The 22,498-nt window shown below is 40.3% G+C and overlaps 1 protein-coding gene across 1 annotated transcript in view; it reads right to left on the bottom strand.

Moving 5' to 3' along the window:
* Positions 1 to 2,204: 2,204 nt before the first annotated feature.
* The window catches only part of LOC141148234 (guanylate-binding protein 1-like), a 44,959-nt gene continuing 24,665 nt past the window's right edge, over positions 2,205 to 22,498 (bottom strand). The window contains exons 7-13 of the mRNA XM_073635483.1: positions 18,670 to 18,947; positions 18,379 to 18,591; positions 12,253 to 12,328; positions 11,807 to 12,142; positions 10,394 to 10,520; positions 4,764 to 4,837; positions 2,205 to 2,958 (exon numbers count right to left, since the gene is read on the bottom strand). Of these exons, the coding sequence (XP_073491584.1) occupies positions 2,690 to 2,958; positions 4,764 to 4,837; positions 10,394 to 10,520; positions 11,807 to 12,142; positions 12,253 to 12,328; positions 18,379 to 18,591; positions 18,670 to 18,947 (1,373 nt within the window). The 3' untranslated portion in view covers positions 2,205 to 2,689. The remainder of the gene's footprint in view (positions 2,959 to 4,763; positions 4,838 to 10,393; positions 10,521 to 11,806; positions 12,143 to 12,252; positions 12,329 to 18,378; positions 18,592 to 18,669; positions 18,948 to 22,498) is intronic.

Here is a 22,498-nt window from a genome sequence, read left to right on the forward strand (position 1 = left end):
ACCCTTTGGTCAGTATTTAGTAGAAGCCCCCTTTTGATCTAATACAGCCATGAGTCTTTTTGGGAAAGATGCAACAAGTTTCTCACACCTGGATTTGGGGATCCTCTGCCATTCCTCCTTGCAGATCCTCTCCAGTTCTGTCAGGGGGGATGGTAAACATTGGTGGACAGCCATTTTTTAGGTCTCTCCAGAGATGCTTAATTGCATTTAAGTCAGGGCTCTGGATGGGTCATTCAAGAACAGTCACTGAGTTGTTGTGAAACCACTCCTTCGTTATTTTAGCTGTGTGCTTAGGGTCATTGTCTTGTTGGAAGGTAAACTTTCGGCCCAGTCTGAGGTCCTGAGCACTCTGGAGAAGGTTTTCATCCAGGATATCCCTGTACTTGGCCGTATTCATCTTTCCCATGATTGCAACCAGTCATCCTGTCTCTGCAGCTGAAAAACACCCCCACAGCATGATGCTGCCGCCACCATGCTTCACTGTTGGGACTGTATTGGACAGGTGATGAGCAGTGCCTGGTTTTCTCCACACATACCGCTTAGAATTAATGCCAAAAAGTTCTATCTTGGTCTCCTCAGACCAGGGAATCTTATTTCTCACCATCTTTGGAGTCCTTCAGGTGTTTTTTAGAAAACTCAATGCGGGCTTTCATGTGTCTTGCACTGAGGAGAGGCTTTTGTTGGGGCACTCTGCCATAAAGCTCCAACTGGTGGAGGGCTGCAGTGATGGTTGACCTTCTACAACTTTCTCCCATCTCCCGACTGCATCTCTGGAGCTCAGCCACAGTGATCTTAGGGTGCTTCTTTACCTCTCTCACCAAGGCTCTTCTCCCCCGATAGCTCAGTTTGGCCGGACGGCCAGCTCTAGGAAGGGTTCTGGTCATCCCAAACATCTTCCATTTAAGGATTATGGAGGCCCCTGTGCTCTTAGGAACCTTAAGTGCAGCAGAATTTTTTTGTAACCTTGGCCAGATCTGTGCCTTGCCACAATTCTGTCTCTGAGCTCTTCAGACAGTTCCTTTGACCTCATGATTCTCATTTGCTCTGACATGCACTGTGAGCTGTAAGGTCTTATATAGACATATGTGTGGCTTTCCTAATCAAGTCCAATCAGTATAATCAAACACAGCTGGACTCAAATGAAGGTGTAGAACCATCTCAAGGATGATCAGAAGAAATGGACAACACCTGAGTTAAATATATGAGTGTCACAGCAAAGGGTCTGAATACTTAGGACCATGTGATATTTCAATTTTTCTTTTTTAACAAATCTGCAAAAATGTCAACAATTCTGTGTTTTTCTGTCAATATGGGGTGCTGTGTGTACATTAATGAGGAAAAAAATGAACTTAAATGATTTTAGCAAATGGAGGCAATATAACAAAGAGTGAAAAATTTAAGGGGGTCTGAATACTTTCTGTCCCCACTGTATATATATATATATATATATATATATATATATATATATATATATTACCAAAGGTATTAGGACGCCCGCCTTTACAGGCACATGAACTTTATTGGCACCCCAGTCTTAGTCCGTAGGGTTCATTATTGAGCTTGCCCACCCTTTGCAGCTATAACAGCTTCAACTCTTCTCAGCAGGCTGTCCACAAGGTGTAGGGGTGTTTCTGTGGAAAGGTTTGACCATTTTTTCAGAAGAGCATTTGTAAGGTCAGACACTGATGTTGGACGTAAAGGCCTGGCTCACAGTCTCCACTCTAATTCATAACAAACGTGTTTTATCGGGGTGAGGTCAGGACTTTGCACAGGTCAGTAAAGTTCCTCCACCCCAAACTCACTCATCCATGTCTTTATGGACCAAAATAGTAATATTGTTGCTTTCATTTATTTCAACAATGGCATACTGGTTACTTGTGCATCCGCTGAGATTGTTTATCCATCTACACAAGTTGTACGGTTTAGGCTGAGGCTTTTTGGCTAATATTGAATAACCTTGTTACCATTTTTTTAAGATTATATACAATTATATTTGTTCTGATAGTAGGAATGTCACACTTACCTTCCTTGTAAATATGTCTTCTCAGATCTATTTATTTATATGTTTTTTATGTCTTGCTTTTACAGTTGAGATTAAAATGTATAGAATAATTTTCTGTAATACCCATTTATATGGGTTGTGATTTATGTCAATTGATTTTAATGTAACAGCAGGCTGATGGTTAATTTCAATAAAATTGCAGTTTATATGGTATATTTTTTTATTTCATTCAATTGATCAACCACTAGATGGATTAACATGGATATTGGGCTTTGTGCAGCTGGTGATTTCCATGTGCACGATCTATAATTCTGTCTTTTCTCTCTTGACCACAAGGGAGCATTTTGTCTTCTTTTGTTGTTTTATTTTTAGTACTGTTCAGACATCTGACCAGTAGAGGGAGTATGTTCATGCCATTGGTTTCCGCTGCTGTCACTCAAAGTCAGCCAGCCAATGGCATGAGGATTGGAGTCCCGGCAGCTGAGACAATCCTACAACAAGCTGGATAGAGAGTGGGCTCAGGTAAGTATTAGGGGGGGCTGAGGGCGGCTACTGCACAAAGAAGGCTTTTTATCTTCATGCATAGAATGCATTAAGATTAAAAACCTTCTGCCTTTACAATCACTTTAAGGATGCCGGGGCTGCTCCAAGGAGATTGGGTGGAGTTGGGCTTCAGGGGTAACTATATCAAATGTTGTTGGCCATCTGCATCAGGAAGCTCATCCATTCATACCGCTGAGTTTCAAAGTTTACGCTCTCATGCAGGTGGAAGTTTACAGTCTGTAAGATGTCTTTCAAAAAGTTCAGAAAGTTGAGATGCTTGTGCCTGTCACTGACATGGTCGGAGATAATGTAATTTTCTATAGGACGAACATTCTCTATCCCCATCTGGGCAAATTTGGTTCTGAGTCCGGAGTCCTTTCTATCTTTGGTCAGAACAACGAAGGGCTGAATACCTGGAGAGATATACATAATCAGCATCAACATCAGCATCAGTTATTCTTATATTTCTATATTGATAAAAGCACATTTGTGATTAATAATTAGGACTACGGATGAGCCAAACTGTCCAGGGGTCAATTGAGCAGGGTTTGGGTGATGCCAAATCTCAAACTCCACTGAAATCAATGGGGGCAGAATAATAATAGGCAAGGGGGATTCAAAAATAGCATGAGAAAGGGAGGGGGTCATTGCCCTGGGGAAGCATGTACCATTGCAAAAACAATTTTTAAAAAATTACATTTGGCCAGAAGAGGTGATTTTTTTTTAATTCTTAAAGTGAAAGATTAAAAATTCCCAATTCCTCTAAATAACAAGCCTGGGGTGTCTCCTAGTCCTTCCTTTGAAGAGGCTCATCACTGTGGTGTACAGAAAATGCTGTAGCAGCACTGATATTTACAAAGGAAATAAAAAGGCTGGCAAATGACCTTTCATTGCTGGCTTCTTTTTAAATGGAAAAAAGGGTCTGCTTTGCATATTGGGGGAACTTAGAAGGGGTCTGTGCTGTTTTTTTTCTTGGGTATAGCCCCAAAAATTCATACCAGACCTTTTGCGTTTGGTGTGGATTTTAAGGGCTGTACCCCAAAGAAAAAAAAATATAAGAAATGTGCAAGGTACCCCAAAAAATCTATAGTATACACTTAATCAGAGCATGTACCCAGCATGGTCAGGAAAGGGGATATATGAGGTTGTGCTCCACCCTCCCCTTCCTGGACCACACCAGACCAGATGCCCTCAACATCAGGGGAGTCCCCCCCTGGTGAAGAACCTTGTCCCAATGTTGACAAGGGCAACAGTGCCTTCCCCACAACCCTTACCTGGGGTTGTAGGGGTCTGTGGGTGGGGCTTATCAGTCAATGCAAATGTCTAACAGTTGATTTGCCATAATTTCAGAGTCAATAATATATACTTTAATTAGTAAAAAGGACTAATAGCAGTGGCGGCCTTTCCATTAAGGGCGCAGGGGCACCACCCCCCCTAATCTATGTACTGGCTCCTAATCTACATGCAGGGCGCCGGACGCATGGATTTAAATAGATTTTTTTTTTTAAGCACGTGATTAGAGCCTGAGGATCTAATTGACTTAAAAAAGGGTGGGCTCGGGGCACAGAGCACTGTGTGATAATAGTGAATTAATATTCGCTATTGTCTTCCTGCTTCTCCTCCTGGATAATCAGGAAGCAGGTCTTAAGACCCGATTGGCCGAGAGGAGAAGTGACCGTATTGGCCAGGAGCAGGGGGAAGCCACTGAAGCTGCCTGCGACCTGGATGGGGTAGGTGCGGAGCTGATGGGCAGACGGACAATCAACCAGGCGATGGGGGAGGGGGTTTGACTACTGACTGACCAAACAATCGACCGAGTGATGGGGGGTTTAACGGACAGACCGTGTGACCGATCGACTGACCGAACGAACAGAGGGGGGTTAGGTGGTCTGTTTGCAGCCCCCCAAAAATAGAGCACGATCCACCACTGGTGGGAGTGTACTCCCTCTTATAAGCAGCCTAAGTAAAAAGGACTTCCGCTTGCTAGCATGCCACAGAGAAGAACTTTTGTGTTCCATGTTGAAGCAGCAGAGAGACAACTGCTTCCACACAGTGAGCAAAGGTTTTTCTCTGCAGCATTCTTGCAGGGGATAGGGTTTTCTACTTGGGCTGTGGCTGCTTTCTCGAAAACAGAATAGATTCCAATATATTGCTTTAGCTGACTTAATAGATTTTTTAAAGCAAAATTACCATTACAGCAAATTTAGTGCTCTCTTACCAGTAAGTTGATGAGCCTTTCTTAAGAACATTTTGATGGAGCTGGATTCAGCATCACTAAGGTTATGTTCGGAGCTGCAGAGGAAAATTCTGAGTTATTCTAGATTACTTCAAGAGCTCAAAAATATATAAATATATATAATTTATTATAATATAATATAATTTATATAAAATATGAATATAAAATATATATATGAAAGTTATTTCTAAATAATAAATAAGTGTGTCCTGGACAGCAAGTATATTCCCCCACTGTTTGGGTTTTGACCCTAATAGGGCGTACACACGGTCGGACTTTGTTCGGACATTCCGACAACAAAATCCTAGGATTTTTTCCGACGGATGTTGGCTCAAACTTGTTTTGTCTACACACGGTCACACAAAGTTGTCGGAAAATCCGATCGTTCTAAACGCGGTGACGTAAAACACGTACGTCGGGACTATAAACGGGGCAGTGGCCAATAGCTTTCATCTCTTTATTTATTCTGAGCATGCGTGGCACTTTGTCCGTCGGATTTGTGTACACACGATCGGAATTTCTGACAACGGATTTTGTTGTCGGAAAATTTTATATCCTGCTCTCAAACTTTGTGTGTCGGAAAATCCGATGGAAAATGTCCGATGGAGCCAACACACGGTCGGAATTTCCGACAACACGCTCCGATCGGAAAATCCGACCGTGTGTACGGGGCATAAGGGGAATGATTGTTTTCAGTTTGAGTACTTTGGGGTTCTCAGCCATGTAGGGTGAGGGGTTCTGGGATAATCCACTTGGAGAGGACTAATTTACAGTGATTTCAGGATTGGTAAGTCCTTGTTTGGGAACAAGTCATCTGCGCTGCCCACAAAGAAAAATGAATGAATGAATATGGTAGCAGCCAGCAATGATTTGTTGATTACAAAAAAAAACACATAAGAGTCCAAGAATGCAACGCTACTGAAAATCAAAGTTCATGTGTAATATTAGTCTATCAACCCGCAATTCAAAGGATAGATGAAAAAAAGGGGCCCCACACCAGATGCAGTGCAATATGACAACACACAGCAGCGCAGTGTTTCTAGCGAGTCTCCTTACCATAAATAAGATGTTAATAGGCATATACTGAGTGTGAATTCCACAAGTCAGCTCCGAAGATCTGGCAGGCAGCTAAGTTTCAAATTTATTAAAAGTAATGTACTTACACACTGACTAGTCAGTTCAAACATTTTAAAAACATCCAAGGAAATGGCAGCCAGCTGATAGCGTGCTTGCGCCAGGTCACGGCTTACGCATTTCGTCTTTAATAGACATCACGCCTCTGTATTTCCTTAAATGTTTTTAAAACATTTGAACAGACTAGTCTTTTTTAAGTACATTTCTTTCATTAAATTTGAAACTTGATTGATGTACTTCACCATGAAGGCTCTTTATTTGTTATCCCGGTAAGTCTGAGGTTCCCTAAGAAGCTGATACTTTGGACGCATTATGTGGAGTCACCTGCTTGGTGCTTTATTGATGTTAACTGCCCGCCAGATCTTCGAAGCTGACTTGTAGAATTCACACTCAGTATATGCCTATTAACATCTTGTTTCTTAGGAGACTTACTAGAAACACTGCAGTGCTGTGTGTTGTCCTATTGCACTGCATCTGGTGTGGGGCCCCTTTTTCATCTATCCTTTGAATTGCAGGTTGATGGACTAATATTACACATGAACTTTGCTTTTCAGTAGCGCTGCATTCTTGGACTCTTAAGTCCTTGTTTGGGACCTGGTATTCAGAGTCTCAGAGAGATTTTTGGATGGGAAAGAACCTCTAAACCCTGATTACAGGGACTATGCTGAAAGGGTTAACCCATCCAGAAGAGGAAACAGCCAGCACCTGTCTCTGAGGTTGAGTTGTGCAGAACATAAGGATCAGTGTGAACTAGCTTGTGGTTGAGACATGGTTGCTGAACTGTGGAGACCTCCTCTTTGGGATCCTGGAGGAAGATGGCAACTTTCAAGAATCCTGTTAAGGGACAAGTGTGACTGACAGTGAGCCAAAATTGATGGACTATTTTGTTTGCTGGGGATAAACTGTTTTTCTGTTTGTTAATTCTCTACCAACCTCAGAAAAAAAAGATTGAAAGCTAATTTATGTCATAGGCTGCTGAATTTTAGCAAAATGAGGGTGCCACTGTTTTTCTTGCTCAGTTTTTGGGTTCATCATACCTCATTACTGTCACATGCCTGGCATGGAGTAAGGTAATTATTCTGTTGGAGGGGTTTCTTTAGATTTTGGGATTAGTTTAGGGTTAAAGCACAATTGAACTTTCAGTTTAATACACCTAAATTTCATTCCATGAAAAAAATAAACGGTGTGCAGTATCCTAAAAATTGTTTTTCTTAAGAAAGCAAGCAAACTTTGCTCCGTGTGTGGAAGCAGTGGTCTCCTTGCAGAGGTCTGACTCCCTGCTGATTTAGAAGAAAAGTTCTCCAATCAGAAAAGCTTATCTTCCCTACTGAATGGAGAGCTCTAAATCTGACTCAGCAAGGGAAGTCCAAGACCACATCAGAAAGACCATTGCGTCCAAACAAATCCTCTCCTCAGGCTGTAGCTGTTTTCTAATGATACAAACTAAAAGACTTGTCAGACCTTTTTTTCGATGTACCTGGAAAGAATTTAGCTACTTTAAACTGAGAGCTCAGTTGGGCTTGAAGGTTAGTTCTCTGAACAAGTTTAGTTTACTGTTAGGGTCAGCATAATGGCAGCCTACGGTCTTTTAGAGTTTGCTTAGGGGACAGGGTAATTGAAAAGGGATAATACATTATAGTTAGGTTAGGGATTTAATTTTAAGGACAAAATAAAAGTAAAATTTAGGTTGTTAAGTATACAAGTAGGGAGAGGAATAATGTGTATATAGCTAAAACATTTTTTTATTTCGTTTTGGATGGAGTAGAAAGGGATTTGATTCCCTACCACTATTACTGTCTGTGTCCAACTTGAAAATTTTCAAGTTCTTTGTGCCAATGACATTTGTCACAAGACAAAAGCGATGGGAAATCCAAAATGTTTCAGCTGCCACCAAAACAAAAGGTAAGGGGAAATATTCCAATGAGGAAACTTGTTGCACTGAAACTTTTGCTCATCTGGATTATGGAGTAAAGGAAAACTTTGACCATACATACAATACACTTAAAGTGAAAAGGGATACGTCGTTGTTAGGGACCCTTTACATGTTATGGGGACATGCTGCAGGTCAGCGTTAGTAAAATATATACAAAATTCCCCAAATCTATAATACACATGCAAGCTTATTCAATTTATCTTATGGTTTTGGTATCCACACTTTTGGGGGCTTAGCTAGGGGTTTGCTTTATGCAAGTGTAAGAGTGTTTATGTCACCCGTTGGTTACATAGTGATGGGTCAAAAAGATACACAACCATCATGTTGTTTGCATGTAACCTTGAGACTACACATCCTTAGTTCTAATAGGGGATAAGTCTTGTGTTTACTACTACAATAGGTTTGAGATTTGCAGTCCCTGCCAGTGCAAGAGCAATGTGCACTTAAATCCATATAGGTGAAATAAAAGTTAGGCATACACCAGTTAGGTCCCCTATCCCTGATTAAAGCTTATTTGCTGCCAATTGCGCATCACATATTGCATATGACCACAGATTCCAGAGCCAGAGGAATAATTCTAGAGCCATTATATACAGTTAACTCTAATTTGATAAGCTGCAGAAATTCGTAAAGTGTCATATAAGTAAAATTGTGAGTAGCACAGTTTGTCACAGTTTAGCAGTTACATGTCATTTTGAGAACTGACACATTTGGCATCTATTTACTCAACACAATCTCATATTTTAACAAAATTGGAGATTATATTGTGTTTCCGTTCAGTAGTTTTTTAATGTTTTTTGCTGAAAATAAAGTTTTGATAAACATATTTACAAATATGTTTTACATATTTGCAAATATCTTGCAACTTAAAAATGTGTAACTACCATGTTTTATTGTGTAGGATCCCTGCTTACAAAAATACATGTTATGGGGGTTATATATAGTCTTTAGGCCAAAACACATGTATCTTAGCATGTGTATAAAAAAAAATGGTCTGGCAGCAAAAGAGTTTCCTTTCTCTTCTTCTTTTAACAAAATTGGAGATTATATTGTGTTTCTGTTCAGTATTTTTTTTATGTTTTTTTGCTGAAAATAAAGGTTTGATAAACAGTTGTGCAAATATCCTGCAACATAAAAATGTGCAAGCCTGTGCAATCCTTTAAGGATTCTAAATGATCCCTGCTTTCAGAAATATAAAATGTTATGGGGATTATAAATATTCTTAAGGCCAAAATGTTTGTAAAAGAAAAAAAACTATAAAAAAAGGTCCATCAGCGAAAAAGGGCCTATACCAGCCATATTTACAGTGCAGTATTCTCTGCAGTACCTTAATTCTTGTAGTAAAACACATGCAAGTGATCTTTGTCTCCAGTATTTTTATGTAATTTTTTCCTCAATTTTACACGATTGTGTTATCTACAATCCCTTAATTTATAATAGGGGTTTGTTATAAATTGTCCAGCGAAAGGAAAGCTTTGTATCATTGAGAGAAGGGACAACCACAGCTGCTGGCTAATTTCTATCTGCCACACAAAGCAAGCTTTTTTTACATTTGATGAAAATTCATGTGTTGCTGCTTAGAGTGGAGCCCCCCATGAAAAAAATTTAAAACTTTTAGTATTAGGACACTTACCTGTCCAGGGATCATGCAATGTTGGCACCCCAGACGATTTTCGGATTGGCTCTTGGGTGCTGCTGCCACCATTTGTGGTAAGGGAAACCTGCAGTGATGCCTTTCGGCTTCACAGCCGGTTCATTACTGCACATGCACAAAGCGTACTGCGCTTTCTAACTGGCTCGGTGGTAGAGGAAGAAGGAGGGGGGCCGAACTTTTGAGGGATGTTGCCGTGGTGCAGTCTCCCGGAAGTGGGGACTGGTACCTGTCAAAAATGAGTACCCATTCCCCCCTCTCCCCTGAAAAGTTCCAAATGAGGGAAGGGGGATGGGGAAAGCAGATAAGCGGATCTTCCACTTTTGGGTGGAACTCAGCTTTAAGCAACCTAAAAGAAAAAACTTTTTCAAACTGGAATGAATCAGATTTCTTGTGAAAAAAAAACCCATAAATTCCATAGTCAAGTATATGATGCCAATGTATGCTGTTTCTGAGACTGTCTATGAAAACCGTACTGTTCTGTAAGACCAAATGCAGCTTTAGGGCATCCCCCAAGTATGTTATTAAAAATATTTGTGTATTATCCTCAAAGCCACATTAAACACTGTCTTCTCTCTAAAACAGTATTTTGCAAAAAAAAATTTTGCAGTGGTACTTGTCACCTGTGGCAGTGCCCAGCTTCAAAAGATTTGTTAATAGAATTTAACAGAATTTAACAACAAGTCCCCCCCAAGACTTTAATAGGATTCGCCTCTGAATTTGAAAGTTTGGGTTCACCAAATCTTGCAAAAGATTTGCCAAACCCTTGGTAAATCAAACCCGGGTAGATTTGCTGATCACTAGTTCAAATATAACAAAGAATTGAAATCATTGATATTTACATTAAAATATAATTTATATTTCACTGATCAGATTCACAAGCTATAAAGTTACCTGCACACAAAGACGGGAACTATCAGGTCAGGAGTTTTATTTTCCTTCATTTTTCGTATTAGTCCATCGTTTCGTACTTGAAAGCTTTTATTCCACTCCACCTTCTCATTAAAAGGTGCAAAATTACCTTTTAAAAATATAATTATCATTATAAAAAGTGATTATTGAAATGTTCCATCATTTCTTCCCTACAGACATAGTTTTCACTGTAAAATAACATTATTTAAAAGGAATCCTTGAATAGGCAAAGCGTTGGAATTTCTTGCTAACCCACCTTCCCTCTTACTTCCTCCTCCCTACCTCATACCAATTTTCACATTTAATGCTATGTGCTGTATGACTGTCAGAGGCCTTAGAAATATCCAGTACCTCCAGCTATAGGGAGCATGTGACCCATTCCTTCCCCCCAGAGTGCAGTCCATCACCAAGATCACACTGACTGAGCGCAGTATTTTTTTTCCATATAAAGTATGTTCCAGATCAATAACTTGAGAGGTCAGCAAAGTCAGCCTCATAATATATATATTGTGGGACCCCCAGAAACAGGGCTTTGCCAGAAATAGGCTTCCTTTTTTAAATTATTATTGGGATTTTTTATACCAAAAATATGTATCAGAATACATATTGGCCTAAACTGATGAAGAAATTAGATTTTTTTTTTTTTTTATTGGGAATGTTTTATAGCAGAAAGTAAAAAATATAGTTTTTTTTACAACATTGTTGGTCTTTTTTTTCATATATAGTGCAAAAAATAAAAACTGCATAGGTGATCAAATGCCACCAAAAGAAAGCTCTATTTGTGGGAAAAAAATTACATGTTTTTCTTTGGGTACAGCATCGCACGACCGCTCAGTTGCTAGTTAAAATAACGCAGTGCTGTATCGCAAAAAATGGCCACGAAGAGGGGTACCAAAAATATTTACAGATAAAGATAATACACAAATTAAAAAATAGTAGTAACAGGAAATAAATTGCAATGCAACATAAAATAATAGTCTGATGCAATGTAAAATAAAGCATTATAATCATTAGATCTCAGGATAATTATTTTTGTATATGAGTATCCAGGGGTACTACCCTGTTTCCCCGAAAATAAGACCTAGCGTGATTGTCAGTGATGGCTGCAATATAAGCCCTATCCCCCAAATAAGCCCTAGTTAAAGTCCTTGTAGGTCTTATTTTTAGGGTAGGGCTTATTTTCAGGGATACAGGGTAGGGCTTATTTGGGCGGTAGGGTTTATATTGCAGCCATCACTGACAATCACGCTAGGTCTTATTTTCGGGAAAACAGGGTATGTACACAGAGACTATAGTAAACAAATCACGATTATTCAACTCCATGAGTTGCATTTAGTGACAGAGAAATTCTGTTCTGAAATTCCAATGTTTGTTTAGAATTAGAAATCAACTTACATAATTGTGCATAGATTTCCCAAGCTTCTGCATCCCCCAACGTTGCAAAGCCACGATTGTCCACAATAGAGATTGTGTTGGTGAGCTCATACGCTCTCCTCTCCATGGTCTTCCCACCATTGGATATTCCTTCTCCTGCCCAGTCCTGGAATTTGCCATTACTCATTGTGTAGACACAGGAATTCACAAAGGAGGACTTTCCATGGCCAATGTAACCGAAGAGCTGGATAAGAAGACGGTCAAATCGGCCAGAGGGTAGCTGGTAATCTTGAACATAATCTGACAGCTGGTCGCAATCCCGGGAATCTCCTCTTTTTAGTTGTTTGCGCTTTTTAGCTGTAAGAGAAATTTGCCTTTACAAGAGCAGCTGAAATGTAATATACTGTACGTGTTTGCCGTAAGATAATGTGTTTATAAGATTGCAGTGACAAGGAAGGAAGACTTACCTGCTTGGACAGTCTTTGGTATTGTGTTTCCTATGCCTTCTAAATAGTCAGAAAGCTCCTTAAGAAATTCTTGGGCCTGTAAAAATAAAATGTGTTTGAAATCATCAAGAGGTTTTTTATAGACATGTGCACTGCCGAAAAATTTATTCGTTTTTCATTAGTTTTTTTGTTTTTTTGTTTTTTTTTCAAGTCATTTGTTATGATTGCAATTCATAAATTCGAAAATTCATAAATTTGAAAATTCGAAAATCTGAAAATAAGAAAGAAAATCTGAAAATTCAAAAGAATAACTAGCTAACTAACTATTACTAACTATTAAATGATAGGTTCCCCATCCTTCTCTCCTCCCCCTTCCCCCCCCTTTTTTTTCCCCTTCTCCCCTTCTCCCATTTCCCATCCCCTAGTCCTCTTCCACTTCCTCCCCTTCCTTCCCTTGTCCCCCCCTCCCTCACTCCTGTTTCTCCAATCCTAACCAGTCTCTCCGTTTCTCCACCCCCCCATGTTTTCCTTTCCCTTTCCTCTCCCCCTTTCCCCTCTCCTCTTCCTTCCTCTCTCCCCCCCCTTCCCTGCTAATTATTTATTTTCTTTCCCCTTCCCCCTGGTCCGTCCCTCCCACCCTCCCTTTTTCCTCCCCCCCTTCTTCCTTTCTCTCCCCCCTTTTCCCCTCGGGGTCTTTCTTTCCCCCTTCTCCCCCCCTTTCTTTCTTTTGTTCTCCCTCCTGCTCCACCCCTGTACACAGTGTCATTTATGTCTTAGCAGCACACCCTCATCGTTGTGGTTTTTAAACCTACACAGAATATTTACTCTTACATATATATTTTTTTGATTACTCATAGTCCGTCCTATCTGCCCCCCGTGTCCGCCCACAGGGGGAACACCCAGGTTGGGTGTCTCAATATTGCCGTCTTTCATTTTGTTGGTGAGTCTGTGCTATATAACGTATTAATACTCCAATATTTTCACTGTCATTGTGTCATTATATTTTTTATTGTATCTTGTATGTAATTTTTATAATTTACCTCTCCTAGATGTTAAAAATTGAACACCTCCTGAGGAAGCAGCAGTGGCCGCAAAACTGTTGAGGCCTAAACGTCCATTATCACATCAAAGCACCTCTACCTACTTATGGGGGCTGTATTGAGTATTGTTTTAATATTTGTGTAATTATGTATTTTGTAAACAACCTTGATGTTGTGTTTGTCTGTATAACAATGTTTGTAAATTAAATAAATGGAAATTTTTACCGAAGGTTTGCTATCCTTTTGGGTACCGGAATAGTCCAATATTCTTCCCTTGGGGAGGTAGGACTTTGTTGGAGTAGCCCTTATTCCACATTCTTCCCACCATTTCTAGTATATTAAATTATAGGTATTGGAATTTCCTTTCAAATTTGGCTGTTAGTGAATGTAACAAATACGAATTTATCCGAAGTTATGAATTATCCGAAATAACAGAATAATTCCATCAAAACAAATGGAACGGAACAAATTAATAATAAATAATAATAATAATTATAATAATACATGTTTATTATTATTTCTTTTATTTATTATTAATAATAATTTGTTACGTTCCACGATTCATTGAGATATGGCATTCATTATTTTGGATAATTCGTAACTTTCGATAAATTTGTATTCGATACGTTCACTTACAGCCAAATTTGAAAGGGAATTCCAATACCTATAATTTAATAGTTAGTAATAGTTAGTTATTAGTTAGTTATTATTTCAGATTTAGAATTTTTGTATTTTCGGATTTGTGAATTTTCAAATTTACGAATTTACGAATATTCAAAATTACGAATATTTCGAAAAATGTGTTAAATGGTTTTTTGTTAATTTGGATATTTCCAAATTAACAAATTTGTCGAAATTCGTTAAAAGACTAATTTGAAACAAAATGAATTGCACATGTCTATAATTTTATTTCTTTATCTTTGTTTTCCTTTAAGCTATAGCAAAATTACAAATTTAAAGTCAGCCTAATTACTAACAGAATGGTAGAAATTTGACTTGATATCAGTGTTTCAGTGATTTGTAATTTGTTTTTTTAAATCCAGACACCCCCATGGAAACAAACATAATAGAAATGAATTATAAGTGCATGTCAAGATGTTACAGTGGGGACAGAAAGTATTCAGACCCCCTTAAATGTTTCACTCTTTGTTATATTGCAGCCATTTGCTAAAATCATTTAAGTTCATTTTTTTCCTCATTAATGTACACACAGCACCCCATATTGACAGAAAAACACAGAATTGTTGACATTTTTGCAGATTTATTAAAAAAGAAAAACTGAAATATCGCATGGTCCTAAGTATTCAGACCCTTTGCTCAGTATTTAGTAGAAGCACCCTTTTGATCTAATAGAGCCATGAGTCTTTTTGGGAAAGATGCAACAAGTTTTTCACACCTGGATTTGGGGATCCTCTGCCATTCCTCCTTGCAGATCCTCTCCAGTTCTGTCAGGTTGGATGGTAAACGTTGGTGGACAGCCATTTTTAGGTCTCTCCAGAGATGCTCAATTGGGTTTAAGTTAGGGCTCTGGCTGGGCCATTCAAGAACAGTCACAGAGTTTTTGTGAAGCCACTCCTTCATTATTTTAGTGTGTGCTTAGGGTCATTGTCTTGTTGGAAGGTAAACCTTCGGCCCAGTCTGAGGTCCTGAGCACTCTGGATATCCCCGTACTTGGCCGCATTCATCTTTCCCTCGATTGCAACCAGTCGTCCTGTCCCTGCAGCTAAAAAACACCCCCACAGCATGATGCTGCCACCACCATGCTTCACTGTTGGGACTGTATTGGACAGGTGATGAGCAGTGCCTGGTTTTCTCCACACATACCACTTAGAATTAAGGCCAAAAAGTTCTATCTTGGTCTCATCAGACCAGAGAATCTTATTTCTCACCATCTTGAAGTCCTTCAGGTGTTTTTTAGTAAACTCCATGCAGGCTTTCATGTGTCTTGCACTGAGTCTTGCACTGAGGAGAGACTTCCGTCGGGCCACTCTGCCATACAGCCCCGACTGGTGGAGGGCTGCAGTGATGGTTGACTTTCTACAACTTTCTCCCATCTCCCAACTGCATCTCTGGAGCTCAGCTTTGGGTTCTTCTTTACCTCTCTCACTAAGGCTCTTCTCCCCTGATAGCTCAGTTTGGCCAGATGACCAGCTTTAGGAAGGGTTCTGGTCGTCCCAAACGTCTTCCATTTAAGTATTATGGAGGTCACTGTGCTCTTAGGAACCTTAATTGCAGCAGAAATGTTTTTGTAACCTTGGCCAGATCTGTGCCTTGCCACAATTCTGTCTCTGAGCTCTTCAGGCAGTTCCTTTGACCTCATGATTCTCATTTGCTCTGACATGCACTGTGAGCTGTAAGGTCTTATATAGACAGGTGTGTGGCTTTCCTAATCAAGCCCAATCAGTATAATCAAACACAGCTAGACTCAAATGAAGGTGTAGAACCATCTCAAGGATGATCAGAAGAAATGGACATCACTTGATTTAAATATATGACTGTCACAGCAAAGGGTCTGAATACTTAGGACCATGTGATATTTCAGTTTTTCTTTTTTAATAAATCTGCAAAAATGTCAACAATTCTGTGTTTTTCTGTCAATATGGGGTGCTGTGTGTACATTAATGAGGAAAAAAATGAACTTAAATGATTTTAGCAAATGGCTGTAATATAACAAAGAGTGAAAAATTTAAGGGGGTCTAAATACTTTCCGTCCCCACTGTATATAACACCCACAAAAGCACATAAATACCAACCGGAAAAATCACCACTCTGCTGGAGAAGATGTGGGATGAGAGGGACAATGACACATATATGGTGGGAATGCCAAAAAATACAGACATTTTGGCAGGAAATTATACAACAGATACAGGAAATAACAGGAGAAAGCATGCCTAAAAGTCCTGAATTGTACTTATTCCATAATACCATTCTTACAATTAAGTAATAGAAGAAAACAATGATACCTCACTTAATAAATGCAGCAAAATATATGATTTCAAAAGATTGGCAGGTACCAGAGAGTCCAAAGTTAAAGCGGAGTTCCACCCAAAAGTGGAACTTCCGCTCATCCGATTCCCCCCCCCTCCGGTGTGACAATTGGCACCTTTCAGGGGGGAGGGGGGTGCAGATACCTGTCTAATACCGGTATTTGCACCCACTTCTTGGGGACACACAGGTCCCAGGAGATAGCGGGGACCAGTTAGGACGTGCAGCGTGACTTGTGCATGCGCAGTAGGGAACCGGGAAGTGAAGCCGCAATGCTTCACTTCCTGATTCCCTCACCGAGGATGGCGGCGGCAGCTGCCGAGACCCGAGTGATTGATCGGCTTCGACTGCCCACATCGCTGGACCTTGGGACAGGTAAGTGTCCATTTATTAAAAGTCAGCAGCTGCAGTATTCGTAGCTGCTGGCTTTAAATTTTTTTTTTTTAGGTGGACTCACTCTTTAAGAGATTGAGTTAAAAGGGATTGAATGTATCTATAATATGGAAGAACTGTATCATTATGGAGAGGACAGAATAGAAAGATTTGTAAATATCTGTAAAGGTTGGATAGAGTTTAAGAAGACAAAGAGATATACTGAGGTAATGGGAGTATGAAAAAGGCTAGGTAGTGGAAATGGAAGAAGAAAGATTTTGTATCTTTATAAAGGTTGAAGAGGAAGAGGGATTGGGGGAAAGGGGGAGGGGGAGGAGAGGAAATGGGGATTTTATGGAGCAGTCTTTTTTTGAATAAAGTATAAGTACCTTGTATGTGAAAATTAGGAACATTTAAATAAAAAAAAAATCCAGACACCCCTGCCAGACACTAAACCCCAACCATTTACTTTACTCTACTGCAGTCATAAAATTACAGCTTGGTCAGGGCTGTGATTGGATAGTAAAAGAACTACCCCACCTCCACCTAAAAACTGTACTTCGGCCATCTCCATCAGATGATCTCCTGCAGCTATGATCTTTTGTAGCACCTCCCCCTCCCTTTAGAATGTAAATTCCATCAGCAGGGCCCTCCGATTCCTTCTGTACTGAACTGTATTGTAATTGTACTGTCCCCCTTTATACTGTAAACTGCTGTGCAAACTGCTGGCCCTATATACATTTTAAATAATATTAATAATAAATTAAAACTGCCCTTACATATAAGTGACTTGCTCCATGCATTCCACCAAAAACAGCTCATTCAGAGGAATACCATGTCCTGCCAACAGATGCAATTGTACTCTCATGTAGAAGCTGGCAGTGGGGAAGACATCAATCACACTAGAAAGTTTGTGGTGGACACAGGAAGTCTTGAGGATAGAGACTGCAGAAATATCCCAAGCTGGAACGTGACTGTCGACTGACTCCGTGTGTAGGGTAATGCAGTACTTCTACTAACTAACATGTTTCTTGTGTCCTTGCCCCTTCATCAGAGTTTGTTTTGGTGGTACGTATTGTAAGCGCAATTTTAATTTCTTGCTGTTAAAGTGGTTTAATCTGCACTATACAGTGAACTCTATTTCTGTTTCTTATGCGCGTACACACGAGCGGACTTTACGGCAGACTTTGCTCGGCTGACTTTTCTACAGACTTTACGATGGACTTTCTGAATGAACGGACTTGCCTACACACAATCCACCAAAGTCCATCGAATTCGTACGTGATGACATACGACCGGACCAAAACACGGAAGTTCATAGCCAGTAGCCAATAGCTGCCCTAGCGTGGCTTTTTGTCCGTCGAACTAGCATACAGACATGCGGACTTTTCGACCGGACTCGATTTTGACGGATTGATTTAAAACATGTTTCAAATCTAAGTCCGTCCAACTTTTGAGAAAACAAAGTCTGCTGGAGCCCACGCACGATTGAATTGTCTGACGAAATCCAGTCCGCCAGGCAAAGTCTGCCGTAAAGTCCGCTCGTGTGTACGCGGCATTATCCTTACATGTATATTTGGTCCTTGAAAATATACACAGTGCCAGCAAGTATTTACACCTGCTTGGAACCAGTATAGCATATTACATTTGAAGATTTTATTGAGTAATATTAGTATAAACCAATGTAACAGGGATATCAAAATATACCAAATCTGCAGAGCAAGAAATTTGGAAGACCATTTAAGTTTACCTTGACGCCTTTGTCGGTTTGTTCATTATACACCCTTATTGTATTATCCTTGTCCTTTAAAAATGCATCATATCCTCCAGAGACATGGTATTTGTTTTCCTTGAGGGCCTGGTCTACATCACACTTGAGTTTCTTAAGTAGATCTTCACACTTTTTCAGAGAGGAATCCTCACAAATCTTCCAGAGCTCCCCCCTCCTTTCCTTTAGGTCTTTCTGCCAAAACAATTGCCAACACAAAATGAATAAATGTATCAAATGTTTGGGGCACATTACAACCTTCACATGAACTACCTCTAGCTGATGGAGGTATTCATCTTGACTCTTCTCATGCGTGACATAGCTCTTTTCAAACTCACGGAGAGCTTCTTCCAGTAAACTCTCATGCAGCCTTTGGAACTCTTCTTCAGTGTTGAATTGTTGAGCTTTCATTTTGTTTTCATATGACTCTGTAGATCTGCGTATTGAGCTTTGATTCTTCTCCAGGGTCATGTTTGACATGGAACGCTCCAGGTGGGCAATATCACATTTAGTGACAGAATCAACATAGGACTTGAGAAGATGAGAAAAATCTGAAAAATATTGTGGAAAACATTGAATAAGTCTGTCCATCTCCATAAACGTTTGTTATTTTTAAAAAAATATTCAGCATTAGGTAGATCTCATATTGCACACTGTGACTTGTCACAATTATGCCCCGTACACACGGTCGGATTTTCCGACGGAAAATGTGTGATAGGACCTTGTTGTCGGAAATTCCGACCGTGTGTGGGCTCCATCACACATTTTCCATCGGATTTTCCGACACACAAAGTTTGAGAGCAGGATATAAAATTTTCCGACAACAAAATCCGTTGTCTGAAATTCCGATCGTGTGTACACAAATCCGACGGACAAAGTGCCACGCATGCTCAGAATAAATAAAGAGATGAAAGCTATTGGCCACTGCCCCATTTATAGTCCCGACGTACGTGTTTTACGCCACCGTGTTCAGAACGATCGGATTTTCTGACAACTTTGTGTGACCGTGTGTATGCAAGACAAGTTTGAGCCAACATCCGTCTGAAAAAATCCTAGGATTTTGTTGTCGGAATGTCCGAACAAAGTCCGACCGTGTGTACGGGGCATAAGGGTCCCTAGAGTAAAAAAAAATAGAAGGTAAGGATTAGAGCCCCTGTAATGTTCATTTTGTAAGGAGCTGCACAAACTGTTGGCGCTATATAAATCCTGTATAATAATAATAATAATAATATTGTTGACTGTGACCCCATCGAGCAGATTCACCCTTTCTATTTGTCTTAGTAGGTTGTAAACCTTCCCTACTTTATCATTATTAAATCAATCAATCAATTATTCAATCAATCAATAAAGCAAGTATCAGTTTTAAATACTTGAAGGAGAAATCTCCTGAACACAACCATATGCAAAAAAAAAACCTTTTAACTCTTTCAAAACGTATACATCTCTAAACTGTACAACCCAAAACATCTACTTGTGATTCCCCCAAATGTTGTACAGGAATACCTTGGATTATGAGCATAATTCGTTCCAGAAGCATGCATGTAATCCAAAGCACTCACATATCAAAGCGAGTTTCCCTATAGGAAATAATGGAAACTCGGATAATCCGTTCCACAGCGACCGCTGGTCTATGCAGTACTGTATGTGGCCAGAGGTGAGGGGGCACCGATGTATGCAGTACCCCAAGAGGCCAGAGGTGCGGGGGCTCCGGTGATGATCGAAGACGCTCTGAAACACTAGGAAACACTCAGAGACACTTGGGAACTGAGTTTTTCCGAGTGTCTCTGAGCGTCTCCGAGTTTTCCACAAAGCACTGGGAGCCCCCAGTGCCCCCAGACCTCTGTCCAAATACGGAAATGCACAAACCAGCGGCTTGAATCCTGCTCAACTTGTGGGACAATGCTCGCAAATCGAGTCAGGATTTTTTTTAAAAATAGCTTGTATTGCAAAACGCTTATAAACCGCATTACTCACAATCCGAGGTTCCACTGTAATTATTTTTTAAGCCATAATACAAAACCATTCCAGTCTTTAACAGCGCTGATTTGGATATAAACTAATGCAGTTGTGCTCAAAAGTTTGCATCCCCTCGCAGAAATCATGAAATATTGGCATTGAGATTGAAAATATGACTGATCATGCCCAAAAACTGTCTTTTATTTAATGATAGTGATCATATGTAGCCATTTATTATCACAGTAGTTGTTTCGCTCATAAGTCATAATTATAACAGAAATCCCCCAAATGGACCAGATGAAAAGTTTCCATCCCCTGAAATGTTTGGCCTTGGTACAGACACACAAGATGACACACACAGGTTAAAATGGCAAAAAAGGTTAATTTTCCACATTTGTGGCTTTTTCAATTGCAATTAGTGTCTGTGTATAAATTTTGTTTCTTAGCTCTCGCATGGACGAACTGAGCAGGCTAGATACTGAGCCATGGAGAGCAGAAAAGAATGGTTAAAAGCCTGCATAACAAGGTAATGCAACTTTATAAAGATGGAAAAGGATACAAAAATTATATTGAAAGCCTGGAATATGCCAGTTTGGGATACAAAGAGAAACCCACAGGTAACCTGTGGAAAAAGATGGTGTGGTTGTTTCAAGGAGCACATTATGATGATACTTGAACAAAAATTGGCTGCATGGTCGAGTTGCCAGAAAGAAGCCTTTCCTGCGCCAATGCCACAAAAAAGCCCAGTTACAATATGGCTGACAACACCTTGACAACTTTGGGACACACTGTATTCTGGAGTGACAAGATCAAAATAGAGCTTTATGGTCACAATCATAAGCACTATGTTTGGAGAGGGGTTGCAACTGTATTTAAAGTGTGAGCTTGACTATAACAGTAGCACCACATTGTTTAGATCACAGTGGTCATATTTTGCAGCCTGGACTGTGGCCCCTTTAGCTTACCCTGCAGGACATTTCTCCAATGCATCTTGTTACTTACTTTTTTGTGATGGGAGGACTGGCTAGACAGAAAAAAAGTGTCCCCAGTGCAGGTGTTGTGGTGACTGCATCAATGAGTGAAGAGAGGCAGCACCCATAATGGAGGCAACCATGGACAATGCTAAAGGTGTCCTCAACATAGGGGGTGGCCATTTTGGAAGGAATGAGAAATTTATAGGGAAGGACTCTGATTAGCCGCGCAGTGGTCTGAAGCCCCACCTATCAAATCCGGAGGAGTATGAGAGATGTAGTCCCTTCATAAAGACAGAGACCTGTGGAGAAGGGGACTAAGACTACAGATCCCAGAGTGCCTAGAGAGCAGGGGGGATTAGGGAGAAGGAAAATCGTGCATAAGGAGGACAGATATGGTGGGGGAGAATGAGATGTACAGGTTGTAGGTGTGCTGTGGCTAGAGGGCAATTGCAGGGAGATTAGCTCTGCCTGACTTATCTGTTCTGCTGCTACAGGTCTTAGACAGGAGAATTAGAAATTACTGAGATGTACTGCCCCATCCTGCTGCTGTGTGCTGATTGAGGGGCTGGCATTGTTGCCCAGAAGTGCTGCCTGCTATGAGCCTGTGAACAGGTGTGCTCAGAGACTTTCCCCTTGCATTCCTACATTTGTGGACTCGGCTAATGTCATGGTTGCTTGCACAGTGGTTTGCTTATGGATTGTTCTATTTTATCCCTACTTGCAAGGGACACTATGCTGGTGTTACTGGGACCTGAACTGTGATGTATGGGACTATAAGAATAACTGTGTCCATATGAAATTGAACTATACAGACTGCCATTCAAGATCCGTGTTTCCAGGTATGCTAATTCTAGGGGGTGAGCTTTCATCTACACTGTTGCTAAAAGGACTGCTTGTAACAGCTGGAAGGAGTTGGCTTAAGAAGGAGGACCTTTTTGTTGAGCTCTGTGGAACTACCCAGGTGCCTGCTGCACTGATGAGATGCCTTGTGCAATTTCTTGTTGCTGTCTCGCTTTACTCTATGCAATTACAAGTGTCCTTAACAGATGCAAGCTCCAGTACTCAGACCCCGACTTTCATTAAGAAACCACTGACAAGTGGTATAGGGAGGGATCTCTGATAGCTGCCCCTGTGTTCTTATCCTTAGGGTCCTTCTTCAGCCCTGACATACT

The sequence above is a fragment of the Aquarana catesbeiana genome, linkage group LG06 (genome assembly GCF_042186555.1).
Source record: "Aquarana catesbeiana isolate 2022-GZ linkage group LG06, ASM4218655v1, whole genome shotgun sequence".
Lineage (NCBI taxonomy): Eukaryota > Metazoa > Chordata > Amphibia > Anura > Ranidae > Aquarana > Aquarana catesbeiana.